We start from the raw sequence: 14,903 nt of genomic DNA, 5'->3' as shown, positions 1-14,903 counted from the left end.
AAATAGTTGGGAGTGCCAACTCCAATTATGAATGGTATGCAATTACTAGACATGAGTCTGATTAAATGACTCAGCCTGCTCTAGGAAATAACAAAAAAATGAAACAACCTTTGCATTTCCATGCCCAAAACTTCAAATATGCAGATGAGTATTTGTTCGATTTTACAGCATCTATGATCAGTTTTGTATTGCGATCAGAAAATCTGCTAACCAAGACCTGTTCCTGCTTCCTTGCGCGGTGCATCAGCCTTGATACGAGGTGGCCTGATTATGCGATCAATAAGCCCATATTCGAGAGCCTCTTGAGCATTGAAACGCTTCATTCGGCTCAGGTCCTTGTGGATCTATAAATGAACGTAGACAGACATTCACATCAGTTTACATTGCTAAATACAGCCAAAATCATCAAAGAAAATGTGTCCCTGTAGAACAGATAAATAGATAATTGTACCAAGTGCAACTGTGGTTTGAACTTGAAGTTCTGTTGTTGAACAATATTAAAACAAGTTGGCTATTCAAATTTAACCAGTGTTTCATGCGACAGATTCCGACATCCCATGGATTCTTGAGGAATGCTTTTATTTAACATTTCCCCCTTTTTCTCCTTGTTTATTTAGCATATGATCAATGCCATTATTCCCATAGAATGTTGCCAAGTGACAAATATAAGCTTCTGTAGATTATTCTAATTTAACAATAGATGACACTAAACAGAATGGAATGGCGAAACAGAAACAGGATCCATGTAGTCCACTTGGAATAAGGATTCATGTTTAAAATACAAAAATAAATAGAGTATGTCCACGTTTTTTGTCATGCCGAGTCAATCATCAGATTCTATTTCTTGTACGAGTCCATGTAAATTACTGACAACCAAATTTCCCTACCCATACGGGTGGCAAATGGGTGGGTTGGGTTGGGAGTGGGTTGAGTGCCAACTGCCAACCCACCCATATTGACCCACTTAGTAGGTCACATCCCACCCTGAGCCTCAGGTCAACCCGTATACCCAAAACTAAGAAATGCAGAAAATTGCTGAGATTTTGCAGAAAAAATTACAGAGAATGCAGAAATTTTGCAGAAAATTACAAAAAGTGCATGAAAATGGAGAATTGCCAAAGTGCAGAAATTTTATAGAAAATGCATGAAAATACAAAAAAAAAATGCAGAATTTTTCCAGACATTGCAGAAAATGCAGAAAAAGCACAAAATTGCAGAAAATGCATAGAAAAATTACAGAAAATGCAGAAAAATCACAGAAATTACAGAAATTTGCAGAAAATGTATGAAAATGCAGAAAAAACTTCTCTATTAACTACTTACACCACCCAACCAGCTTTCTGGGTAGGTAAATGGTCCAGGCTTTAACACTGGTTTACACTCGTATACATGGCATCATTATTTTTTTTATTTCTTTTCTGTGCTTTAAATCAATAATTTGATATCAATGCTGGCATGCTCACAATTAGGGCTGTAATCGGATCGGATTTGGATAGGATTCGGATCAGATTCAGCAAAATCTGAATCCGGTCCGATTATTAAAAGTTTGCATCCGAATCCAGTCCAAAATCCAATTGGATTTGAAGACCTTGGATTCAAATTCGAATCATAATGGACTCGGATTAGATTTGGATTTAATCTGATTTCGCTTTAATTTTGTAAAATAAAAAAATAAAAGTTATTTGCTTTTCAACTTTGATATATAATAAATTAATGTAAATATAACATATTGAATTTATTATATATAACATAATATATGAAAGTATATTATTTATGATTTTAAATATAATTATATAAAATTTATATATTAAAATCAATAAATATTATAACGTAATTGGATTCAGATTTTAATCGGATTGGATGGAGTCAAATGTGATTCTGATCCAATTACATAAATACATCATCCAAATCCGAGATAATCAGATCCAGCCTCAGTCAGATTTCCGGGTATCATTGACAGACCTACTTAGTAGTTAGTACTTACAATGTGTATCATTGACAGGCCGAATCTGAGATAATCATGTTGAAGTTGTGTTTGGTGATGACAACTCATTAGATACACAGATCCCTAATAAGGAGTTGGGTCTGTCAAAGAAGGTGGACTGTTCAGCTTCACATTGTGAATGACGTATTCCAGTGAGAAGAAGTGATTTGTTACAAGTGAAAGGGACTAGAAGAGCTAGGGGTAGACCAAAAAGGACATGCGTAGTAGTAAGAAATGATTTAAGCACTAATAATTTAACAGTGGATTTGGATTTAAATAGAACGGATTGACGAAACAGGATTCATGTAGCCAACCCCATAAGGTTGGGATAAGGCGTGGATGATGATGATGATGATGGTATCATGTTACAACTTCTGTCGCCTTATGAGGAACAGGAATGTAATTTTTCCCTTTATACCTTTTAGTATAATAGAAGATGGGATCTCAATTGAGCCCCATGATCTGTTCTCTTCAACTCTCTCTTTCTCTTCTATCTTGTCCACTTCTCCACACTTTCTTTTCTTCTTCTCTTTTGCTGCAACTCATCTTTACACACAAAATGTATAAAGATCACTATATTCTAAACCTGTAGTGTGGTCAAGAACTATCATCCAAGTACATTCTGGACTTGTGGATAGGGGAGCTCTGTCTAAGCTAAGTCAATAATTTCTACTTCACGATCCTGGTCTTTCTATCTCTACAGGTGAACCTCCAAGAATTAGCTATTAGTTAAGATTAAGGAACATCCTCATCCAGATAGTCTCAAGATCTGCTAACTTGATTGCTAACAGCTTTGCAAAAGGAGTGACAAGGGGGCATTATATTGGGGGATTAGCAATACCCAATTTGAAGGAGAAATAACCTTCTTTTAAGTATTAAGGGTGGTTGTGTTCTTTTCTTTGTCAACTCTTGAACCATGGCAAGCAGAAAGTTTAAGGGCATCTTTCAACGCCATTCAGAGGAACCTAGTGGAAATCTTTCAATCAGCGTCCCCTCACTCTCCCCTACCAGGGGACCTTTCTGTCACACATGTTGGAGAGAAAGCTAAATTTTGTTCTCACCAAAGCCAAAGTCATTGCCCTTCTTACTAGTTTGACAATCGCAAAAGAATGCAGCCTCCCACTTTTATTGTGCTCAGTGATTTGGGCAATACTATAAGATGGGCCAAAAGAACTGCTTTAGGCTCATGAAGGGTTGGTACATTACCTTAATGGCATCAAAGACACATTCAACTCCTTCCAAGATAAAAATTTGCTTAATTCATCAAAGCTAATTTGGAAGCTGATGGTTTAGCTAGGATGTAGCAAAGATATTTTTTACATTCTTTTACATGCATATACATCTTTTCTTTAAAAATAATGATGATATTGTTACTTGAAGGGATTGCCATTTCTATCTTTTTTTCCTTTTATACAAAAACTTTTTTTGTTGTCAATGAAAAAGTTCACTATTTTATTTCTAGTCAGAAAATGAGTAAATATCAGAATGATTGGCCTGCATTTCTGCTTAACTTCATGCCAAATAGATCATTGTGCAATTTGACTTTGAAAAAATGGCATAGTGTTGATGCAAATATCACAGTGACCACTTCAGATTTTGCAATTACTAATTTATCAAGTCCATCCATCCAAGATAAGTTTTAGTAAGGTGAATAAAATACCTTATCAACAGGCTGACCTGTCTTTTTAGCCAACTCTTCAAAAAGGTAATCTCTGATTCTAAGAAGCTCATTTGCTTCATTACGAATATCATCAGCCTACAAGAAAATTTCAACTTACCATTTGTAATCAGTCTCACTGATTTTATAGATACTTTTGAAACTATAAGAGGCTCTATAATAACTAACAGTCTGCAGTCATACCTGACCACGAGCAGAACCTGCTGGAGATTGGAGTGCAATTCTTGAGAGAGGCATTGCAACACGGTTACCCTTAATCAGTTGGAAAAAATAAAATCTCAGCTGTGGTGTTTAAATACCAAGGCTCAAAGTATTTGAATTGAAAAAACACAAGGTACCCATTTTTGTTCACTATAAGAAGGTACTGTAACGCAGTTGGTGCATCAGTGAACCATCATGCAATGTAAGATGGTACATGCCGGGTACCATACATTTAATTCATCTGAATTCTTGTCTAGTAGAATATTATGATGTTTGCTATGAGCATTCAGACCTTTTCTCCAGCTGCTAGAAGGAAGCCTGCTAGATTATAAGCATAGCCCACACATTGGGTGCCAACAGGACTTTTCAAGCTCTGCATGGTATCATATATAGCCATACTCGGGGTAAGCTGCAAATCATGGAAATTTAATTAGAAAAAGTAACAAGACAGGAAAGAAAGGTGATGACAAAAGACTCAATCTAAAACAAACTTACATCTCCACCAGGACCATTAATATATAGATAAAGCTTCTTTGAAGAATCAATACTGTCAAGGTAGAGCATGGTTGCTAGTATTTGATTGCTGAACTCTTCATCTATATGTTGCCCAATAAAAATAACGCGTTCACGATACTGCAACTCAAAGAATTCTTGTCAGATTTTACAAACATAATGTTGTGTTTGGTAAAGCAAATAAATTTGCACTAATGCAAAACTATGGCAGTGCAAATGATTTGAGTGTAAATTCTGACCTATTTTCGTTTCAAATTTTAGCTTATTTTGTTTGATTGCAGTATAAATGAAGTAAATTAATACATGAAGCAGGACAAAGTAAAACTCATTACCAAATTAAAAGAGAATTTGCATTGTTTTATTTGCACTCCCATGCATTTGTACTAATTAAACGAGAATTTGCATTGCAACAAACACAGCCTATGGAATAAAATATGCAGCCCATATAATTCGAGGGGGGCATATGAAATTTGCATAGTAATGAATAATGATGCATGTGATGCACATGCATATGGTAAAGATCCACCATTCAGTGGACCTCACCCAGGATATTCAATGCTAAATTTAGCTTAATTACATGATCATTGTCATCCAATCTATAAGTTTGTTTATCAATCAGGAATAGGGAGATCCAAAGAAAAGGCCAATGGATTTGATGGTTTGTACCATTAAACTACATCAGTCTCTCAGACAGAATATCTTCTAGGAGAGATCCTTTGAACTACATATCCCATAACCCATGGGTGCCTTAGATAGCCTCTTATTTCAAATATTAGGGTGGTTGTGACTTACAAGAGCATTCCATAAATCAACCCACTGCCAAGTTCCTTCACCAGGAGTTCGATAGGGGACTCTTGGTGTACCTATGGGCATCATTCCAAAACGTGCTCTTGTTGGTTTCTTGTTACAATTCCTACAAACAAAGACAAATAATGCATGTAGAATTAACATCCAACTAATCATCAGAAGGCATGGAATATTGATCCAAGAAGCAGCTAAGAAAGATAATAACGCAGTGGTGACAATGGCATATACAAGGAGCACTTCTCCTTAGGACAATTGAGGGGAAAGTTATATACATGCATACACATGTTATATATACATAGATACTGTTGTTTTTTTTATCAGCCTATACATAGATACAGTTTTCTTTTTCATAGAAAACCCAACAAAGACGAATTCATGCCCAATAGTTAAAAAAAGTTCTGCTCTCTCCAACTTACCACACCACAAAAACTTGCATGTATATGTTTTAGACTCACAACGAAGTAGAGTACAAATTGCAACAATATCAATAGGCATTCTTTTTCGGAAAGGGTTATTATTAGAATGTAAATACACTTTTACTAACTAAGTTTTAAGATTCAGGAACATATAACTTTAGAGCTTAAACTTTAATAAGACATAGAAATGGCATACTTACAGGAGAAGTATTTATGAGGCCACAAAGCCCATTTCCTCCTTCCCTACCCCCCAAGAGAGAAAATATAAAAATAAAAAGGAAAAGAAAAGGCACAACAATAAAAAAGAAGTCATCCATGAGAATAGGCGAAGACACCAGCATGGCACAGATAAATAAGAGCTGCTTTAGAATTAAAATCACACATGCTTCATTCTTTGAGGTCACATTTTCTCATCATAAATCTAGAATTTTTTTATTCTTGCCTTGAATGAATGAAAGAGCAAATTCATGTCCACATGCTTTCTCTTTTCCCCAATTTGTTGTTGGCAGATCAATTGACACTTCCTCATAAATTTGAACATATTGAACTTAAACACAATGATAAAACACATAAAATTGGAAAACAAATTAATCGAAATGTTGTCAATTAAGGAGTGTTTAGTAATAAATTTTAAGTTGTGGTGCAAGACAGCATGGGCATATATGGGAAAGGGGTGCACAATTACAATTCTAAAATCAAGTTAAGTAACCTGAAACTGCAACAAGTTTGCTGATTATCTAATATTTATGATGCCACCAAGTCTTTGGGCCATAAAATAACCAGAAGACACAACTATAAACGTGTTTAGTCAACTAAAATATGCATAACATTATATGGCAACTCAGTCAAACAATGTATTACATCAGCAAACCTACATATGCAAGTCACGTTGGAAATCATTGAAACAGATATAAATTACCTGAAGCCTTATTTTTCATGAATCATGACCTAGAGTCTTTAAACCATGACATAGATTTGACAGCACAATTTGATGCATTTAGGATAATGCATGATAAAAGGTCATTACCCTAGTTGGTCCTAGCAATCTTGGGTCATGGGAGAGGTAGACTGGATAAAGACCTAACCTTGCCTTTTTTTCTCCTTTTTTATGCCTGCTAACTTGAGATTTTATCATTATATCAAGCAATAGCCCCTTCCCATGCATGTAATACTTGAAAATTTTTCTTTGCTAAAGTGGGAAGAAAACTTTTATTTGAAAGAGAAAGCACAAAGAAATAGAAACAAAGAGAGGAAAACACCACAGAACTATGTTGAGCAGGCAATAGATAACAATACTTGGATGTGATTTCCCCTCATGGGCAACATAAAAGGATTTACAAATAGAAAAAGGAAATAAAAGAAGTGATGGAAATGAAAAGTAATATGAGCCAAAGAGGAGAGAGTTCGATTAGGAGAGACAAGGTTGAACAACCAAAACAACAATTACATCATATAACTAGAAGAATCCCCTAAACCTATACGTTTTCATATTAGAGGTCTTCCTTTTTGCAACAATCTCAACATTTGAGTTATCCAATCAATCAAGCAAACCAAAAGAATGCAATATTCATCTGAGAAACCTCTCCAAGGAAAGCATGAATAGTGTGAGAATTGACATATTCTTCAAAGATAGTTTCCCAAAGACTGAGCCACTGTCCCTATGATGCTTCTCCAGATCTCCTAAATGATAAAGAAAAAGATTGGAAGTTCTGCAAATTCTATAACCCTTCAAGATATATGACCAAATAATTGCTTTTAGTTTGGAAAATCCAGTGAACAACATGGGTTTCAAAACAAATCCTACTGTATCAGTAGACAGGGCCACATACTACATTATGAAAGAGCAAAAGGAAAGTCATTTCCGCTTTTTGGAAGTCTGTCAGACAACTGTATGAGCCACCAAATCAAGGATGACTGAGAATAATCTTCTACTGCTAGGAGGCCCAGATCATCAAATTACAGTTGTTAAATGTTAATCATGCTCTAATTGCATGGTCCTAATACATCCACCAGACTTAGGTTCCTGTCTCCTTAGAACTCAAGGATACAGAGGTCTGAGCCAATAGAGCAAACTCTGTTCACCAGACTTAGGCAAGTTATTTTCACTTAATTTGGATTCAATCATCAACGATATTGTATAGTTTCATAAGACTTTTGACTCCTTTAAGGAAATTCGAACCCCTTCACTGCCTCTTTTCTAAGTATGTTTGCTTCAGCATTTTGGAATGTGAACATTTAACTATTTTTCTCGAGCTGCTTCTTAGCAATGGCCTATACTCATGATTCACATACACATAGAAACATGCAAACTAATGGTTTATGTAAAATGATTGCAACGGCCACTTCCATCCATTAGAACAATTTTAACAAAATAAACAGACCGTGTGATTCTATCCACTAATTTTAGAGTGTGCAGTAGTAAAAAAAGTGGGCACAAAAACAATAGGCAAACAGAAAATAAGGCAATTGTCACCATTTATGCTGTTATTGTGCTTTTTTTTTTTAATTTTGGGTCCATCAATTACACAGTTTAGAACTCTGGAAACCTTCGCTTTTGTAAGTATAGCATCGGCAGAGCCACCATAATATAAGATATGAGACGAAACAACCCACCAAATATAAATCCCCAATATAAAAGAGGCTACAGAATTAACACATTTCTGATAAGTTAAATAGGTTTCCACTTAGTAGCAAAAAAAAAATATAGGTTTCCACTGAAATATACATAAAAATGATAAGAATGCAAATTACATGAAAGTAGATTAAATAAATTGAGTTACCTGGATTGGATACTCTTATGAACTCTTTCATGAAATTCAACATTCAGATTAGGTTTTCCAGTTCCTAAGGGTCCTGAAACAATAATCATAAATTAATAATTGATAAAAACAAAGAAAATATTTAACTAGATGTAGGCAGAAAAAGAGATTAAAGAAAACAAATCTAGATCGAGCGTCGGTAGCGTACTTGCAGATTGGGGTTTCAGTCCTACAAATACCTTGCTCGTACAACTGAAAGAAAAAAGGATAGGAACTTAAAAGGAAGCAAACAAGAATATAATTCAAACCCATTCGGCGGAAGAAAGATTTGAGCGCCTGAAAATTCTTGCAGGAAGTAGAAAGTGTGCGAACCTGAGAGACGGCTGAACCACTCCGCTCTGAGAGTTCAGACATGAAGAACCACTGGCATGAAGTGCGACTGCCATTTTCTAAGAATCACGGTGGGAAAGAATGAAAGACACGAGATGTTCGCAGGTTTTAAAATTACCCTGCGAAAAGGAAACAGAAAAATAGATAAGAGTTCAGCATTTCAGAGCCCAGACTTCCTGCACTTGACTTGGTGTGTGCCAATGCTGCACAACAAATCAAGTTTAGCCACGTTACAACTTCGCATGCCACCTAATTCAGGCCCGATCACATTATCATTTTTAGTATTGTCGTACACTACACTATTGTTTTTGACAATGGAATAAGTCTACCCTTAGGCTAGGTTTGGTTTGAAGGAAAAAGTAGGAAAAGGAAGAGAAAAAGTAAAAAAAGTTTTACGAATTTTGTAAATTTTTCATTATTTTTCTTTTTTTTTCCTACATTTTCCTTCAAATCAAACATAGCCTTATTGTTTAATTATTTGCCCTGCCTATCGTCTTAAATGTAGGGGGTGCTGAAGCCTATCGTCTGAATTTGATCAAATTCGTTTTTTAAGAGATTAGGTTTGCAGATGTGACATAATCTAATCTTTGTGCACTCAGAGAATAACCCAGAATCTGATCTCTACTCTCTTCACCACAGAAATAAACAAAGCTCTTTGTATAATAGACTATAACGAAAGAACCAAACACGATTTCTTGAGTTTAATTAGAGGAAGGTGGGGAGGAGATGAGGTGGTATATGGCATGTGAATTAAGCAACTCGGGGGAGAAAAAATGAACATGATTTCAGTAAGAAAACAGCTCTGTGGCAATTAGTTCTCAAGGGGGCTGATCATACTACTGCCGCTGGTTCGAGTTGCAGCGGCATGGCAGAACAGCGGAGAAAAAAATAAGAAAAGAAAAAGAAAAAGAATCATATCTCCCATGATTCTTGCCAACGGCATTGTCTCCATGGACCAATCCGGCGATGCATTAGTAATTTTGGTTCTCCTACATGTGTTCAAGACTCAAGAAGTTTCCTTTCGTCACTTGAATGTAGGCCCCTTTGGCGCACTACCGCATACCAGAACTTCAACTTCGATGAGTAATTACTATAAGTTTTTCAATGGAAGAACGGAGGAACCCGGGACTGCCAAGGTCGTCTTGCTTCACCACTGGCTTCAACGAGGCGGAAAAGGCACTACATATCACTCGAAATGCTCTAAAGAGGGCACCCCTTTTGATCCCTGTCTTCAACCACTGCTACATCACTTGCAATCCCTGCCTGGCTATAAACCCTAGACGAGAATCACATCTTTTGCTGTGGAGCGGATCTCTCTGATTTCTTTGAACACGAGTCAGTGTTCTCATGTGAAGAGAGGTCGATTCATTACTTCGAATGCGAGTCAATGTTCCAATGTGATGAGAGGCCGATTTGTTAGTGCCACCACCAACCCTTTCAACTGATCTACCAGCTTGTAGGGGAAGTGGAAAGAGGGAACGAATAGGGGGGAAGGGAGGCGAAGGAAGAAGAATATTACTACTACTGCTGGAAGTTGCAGTGGCGACGGTGATTTTGGTCATTCCAAAAACAGAGGTAAAGGGGGCGGAGGAAGAAAAAGATCATCGCCGCTGTGGCAATTTTGGTTGATCCAAAAGCAGACAGAGGAAAAAGGGACAGAGGCAGCGGCGGTGGCGATTTTGGTCGATCCAAAAATACACAAAGAAGAAGGGGGCGAAGAATTCAACGTTGCCCGTAACTGTGCTTCATCTTGGGTTGGTTTTCCAATGAGCTCCCGTGATACGAAGATCCATGCTTCCAATATCTGGTGAGTAGTAAAGGGGGTCTGGTTCATCTTCTAATTTCTCAAGGAGAAGCTTGGACTCCGGTGGCAACGGGGGACGACACCCAGATGGGTGGAATTCTTGATTGGCGAGGTAGAAATTCCTTACCATTGTCGTCTCCATCATCACTGGAGCGGTATATCGAATCCACCCTGAGTTCAGCCTGCCCACCCTGCTTTGCCATCCACTAAAACATTGGAGTCCACCTTGCGTGAAGACGATAATCTTGAATTTAGCCTTCATTCACCCTGCTCTTTCATCCATGGAAGGGTAAATTTGCCATTTCATTATTTCCGTTAGAATTTAATGGTGATGACAATAGGGATAGAGACAATAGTTAAACAGGAATGATAAAGTTAGTCAATTAGTTAAACAGTATTGCCCTTAAAAGTTTTCTTTGTCTTCATTGATGTTTGGCATGGATATCATATTAGAGTCACATCAGTATTAGAGGAATCAGAGTTGAAAGTTCTGTTTGGTTTGCCAATTTTGACGATTTTTAAAAAATAGGCAAAAAATCGATTCTTGAAATCAACCCTTTTCGGGGATACCTTTTCTTTTTTTGTGATTTCCTTTTTTCTAGTTAATTCTTATTTTTTGGGGTGGCATGGCATCCAACATGACATTAAATAATAACTCTAATGTAAAGATAACCGACCCTTGAAAATCAGTACCATTCAAAGCACTCATTTCAAAAATCACCTTAAAAAGAAAAGAAAAAATGGTCAATTAAAATGGCTCCCTTGCACCATTTTTTATGACAAATACCCCCTAAACTTTTACGTTGCGACAAAAACCCCCTCGGCCATTAAGTCAGATAATGAAAGGCATTAAATTACCAAAATACCTATTAAACTTTTTCTATTTTCTTTTTCTTGCCATTCTCTCTTAAAACCTAACAAACAAAAACCTTTAATCGTAATCCTTCGTTCATTGCAGCCACTAATACAAACATCGCCACCACCACCTCCTCCTACTCCACCCCCACCCATGATGAGAATTGCAACAATCAGAAGAAACACCCCCACCACCACCTCTAGCCAACTTCCATAACCAGCAAATGGGGGTGTTTGTTCCTTCACTCCCTTCTTGGCTACGTTTCAACTCCACTTCTGTTTCTTCCTTCTCTTCGTTCGCTCCCTTACAGTCCGTTTGGTTGGTGCGACTGAGAAGAGAAAATGGGAATATTCTCTTTAGATTCCCATTTTCATTCATTTGTTTTGTGAGACGGAACGAGAAACAATGAGATACGGTTTTCCAAAACTTGGAGCGCAGGGTCGCACTAAAACGGTGCGACCCTAGTGAGAAAGGAAACTACACGCGAAAAAAGGTCGTCTCAGATCATTGTTAGTTCATTGTCAGCACTGAAATAGTAGTGGCGTCGTTAGATCGTCGTCGACGTCAGAGGTCCGATGGAGGCACACTGAAATAGTAGCGGCGTCGTCAGATCGTCGTCAGCTTGTTGACGACATCAGAGGTCCGGTGGAGGTGCACTCAAAATGATCGCTTGCCTCTGGTTCAAGTAGCAAACCAGAGGCAAGCGAAGAAAAAGATGAAGAAGAAGAAGAAAAAAAAAAAAAAGAAAGAGGGAGAGGAGGAAAAAGAGGAGAGAGATCTTGATCGATTGAAAAATCTCCTTGAGAAATCATCTCCTTTCACGACCTTCATTGCTATTCTTGCTAAAGAAACCACCACTGTTGGTTTGGAACCAAGTTGCAAAGATATAAGCGGCACAGCCTACAATGAAGAGATGAAATAGTTGTAAATTTCCCTTCTCATCAATCAAACACTAGAATGCCAAAATGAGAAAATAAAATTTCCCTTCTCATCCCATCCTTTCCCATCCCACCCCTTCTCATCCCATCGCTTATCAGCAACCAAATGGATTGTTAGATAACCATCTCATCTCTAACCCACTAAGGCTCACTTTGGATGGAGTATAAATATGTAGAGTGCAAATCCTAATATTTTGTATTATTTTATATGTATTTGTACTATACATATTTGTATTTGTATTCCTCCCAAATTGAGCTTAAGACTGAGTTTGGAAGGAATACAAATACAAATATGTAGAGTGCAAAACCTTATATTTTGTATGTATTTATAATGTATATATTTGCATTTGTACTGCTTCCAAACTGAGCTTAAAGAACTAATTAGGAATCAATCAATAAAACCATCAACAGTGCTGGTTGCCTCGACATCATACAAGAAACCAATGAGCAGGCTAGAGAAGATCGCCCAACTCCGGCTTCTACCATCAGCAATGCTGGTAGGCCCCAGAATATACAATTACACCGGCTTTTACTGTGATCACCTACCGTGTACGACAACAACGTCAGGGCACTTGTTGGTATTGATTTCAACGGCTACCAACTTGTTGCATACCCACTTGCCATCGATGTAGTCCCATGAGGTTTTGTTAGACCTTTCTTCTTGAGCTGCAAAAGGAACAACGTAGAAGATGATCCTCCTCTTAGTGACACAAATGCATTGCAAATTAAATTAGGGGAAGGGAGCTAAGGCTCCGTTTGGGAAGAGTGTAAAACGTAGTTCGAGGGAAATATGCACCCTGGGTCAGTTTTCTCTCCATTTGGTAAAGTGGTTAATGAACCCTGAAAATTGAGGGAAATATATAATATTGTCAGCATTTCCCTCGATTTTAGAGTGTAAATGCACATCAAGAAAAAGAAAGCAAACCTATGTTGGAGAGCTTTCCATCAATGGAAAGAGAAGACTGATTTGCTCTCTTCGTCGCATCTTCTCGTCAAGGAACACCACAACAATGGTTACTTGTCACCAATGGCTACCCATTATTTCCTTGCCCTCCGATGATGGAAACAGAAAACTTGAACTACTATTTCGAGCTCCAATGGCTACCTAACATCTCAGGTATGTATATCTGTCCTCCCATGGAGATTCACCGGTGATGGCAAGACCAAAGACCTCCGAACATCACCGTATTTCACAGTATTTGGGGTATTTGGTCTTACATTGTTCACTGACGGTTGTTCTTGTTGTATTTCATAATATTTAGGGTTTCTTCTACTTTCCCCTTGGTTCCCGCATGTATTTGAAAAAAAAAATCTACAATTACAGATCTGAATACATGTTTAATGATAATAATGTTTTTTAATTTATTTTTGGGTGTTTTACAAGTAATAGGGCTTATTAGGTCTCGATAGAGGCCAGATACTCGAAGTCTAGATATCAAGGCATGTTGGTGGGGCTCATTCTCTAGGTTTGCAATGTAAAAAACTCCCAAGCACCAGCAAATTTGCATTCTCAATTTACTTTCTTCAGCCAAACAGCCATGGGTGCAAATGACCATAAAACCGGCCTGACTTTTGCATTTACCTGAACCATATTTATTTGCATTTACCCTATGCAAATATGCATTTACCCTCTTCCCAAACGGAGCCTAAGGCTCATTCAGGAAGGAGTACAAATGCAAATATGTAGAGTATAAAACCTTATATTTTCTATTATTTTATATGTATTTACATCGTATATATTTGTTTTAGTACTCCTACCAAAACTTAGAAAGAAAATTGCAATGAAGAAGCCAAAAATAACAGAACAGATGACACATGGATAGTTTTATAGCATGGTTGATGGAACTTTACCTTGAGAGGAGGCAATGATGGGTTTCATTTTGGGGGACTTGATTGGGCAGAGATTGCATTAGGGGAACATGATAGAAGTAAAAATGGAGATCAGTCAAGGGAAGAAGAGCATAAAGAGCCCGAGTTAGGAGCTTCTTCGCCAGGGAGGGCTGGAGGAGTAGTAAGGTTGGGGTTTGAAATATTGATTGGTTATTGATGAAGGGTGTTTGGCCTAACCTTACAACAGGGGATACGTGGACGCGATCTAACTAATAGATAACAGCTCAGCATGACTAGTCCGTAACCGAACAACCTCAGGTACCCAGTTATTCCCGAGCTAAAGTTACCTCGAGACAAGGACACCTTGAAATGAGATCGCCTCGGCACCAGATCGCAACAAGCACACCTCGAGGCCAAGTCACCCCGGTACTCAATCCAGTTAGAGACTTAAAGACGTCAGCTTAGGGATACCGATCTGCCACTAAGTGGTGATACCGAAAATCCCTCCAACGGTTCCCAAACTCCACGGGATCAAGCCGCATAACAACTAGCACTATCTCCCCGTCTGATTCGGGCGGAAGTGATGAACCTTATCAATTAGCAGCGTTATCCCCAATTAACGCGGAAACGAACCTCATCGTGATGAGGATCCCGGAACCACTTTGCGAAACCTGTGAGGACTCCATTATATAAAGGCTCCACCCCCCGGGGGTGCAAGGTATGCGTA

At 37.8% G+C, this 14,903-nt stretch overlaps 1 protein-coding gene across 1 annotated transcript; it reads right to left on the bottom strand.

Moving 5' to 3' along the window:
• Window positions 1-88: 88 nt before the first annotated feature.
• CLP2 (CLP protease proteolytic subunit 2) lies at window positions 89-10,777 on the bottom strand. The gene is made up of 9 exons (XM_010279084.3): window positions 8,731-10,777; window positions 8,567-8,610; window positions 8,380-8,452; window positions 5,169-5,289; window positions 4,359-4,496; window positions 4,156-4,272; window positions 3,846-3,914; window positions 3,645-3,740; window positions 89-344 (listed from the first exon to the last, which is right to left on the bottom strand). Exons 1-9 carry the CDS (start codon window positions 8,802-8,804, stop codon window positions 207-209), a joined length of 870 nt encoding a protein of 289 aa, XP_010277386.1. The 5' UTR covers window positions 8,805-10,777; the 3' UTR covers window positions 89-206.
• Window positions 10,778-14,903: the final 4,126 nt, after the last annotated feature.

Source organism: Nelumbo nucifera, chromosome 1, assembly GCF_055504915.1.
Source record: "Nelumbo nucifera cultivar China Antique chromosome 1, China Antique-T2T, whole genome shotgun sequence".
Taxonomy (NCBI): Eukaryota; Viridiplantae; Streptophyta; class Magnoliopsida; order Proteales; family Nelumbonaceae; genus Nelumbo; species Nelumbo nucifera.
Note: the sequence above shows the minus strand (reverse complement) of the source record. Positions and strands in the feature narration are given on the sequence as shown.

Bases quoted from the DNA above. Each gene is read 5' to 3' on its own strand.
- CLP2 (XM_010279084.3), bottom strand. From the start codon at position 8,804: ATGGCAGTCGCACTTCATGCCAGTGGTTCTTCATGTCTGAACTCTCAG. The intron at 3,915-4,155 runs GTCTGAATGCTC...CAACTGATTAAG, and splicing joins TTCTAGCAGCTGGAGAAAAG to GGTAACCGTGTTGCAATGCC. The intron at 345-3,644 runs GTATTTTATTCA...GTTCATTTATAG, and splicing joins CAGGTCAGCCTGTTGATAAG to ATCCACAAGGACCTGAGCCG.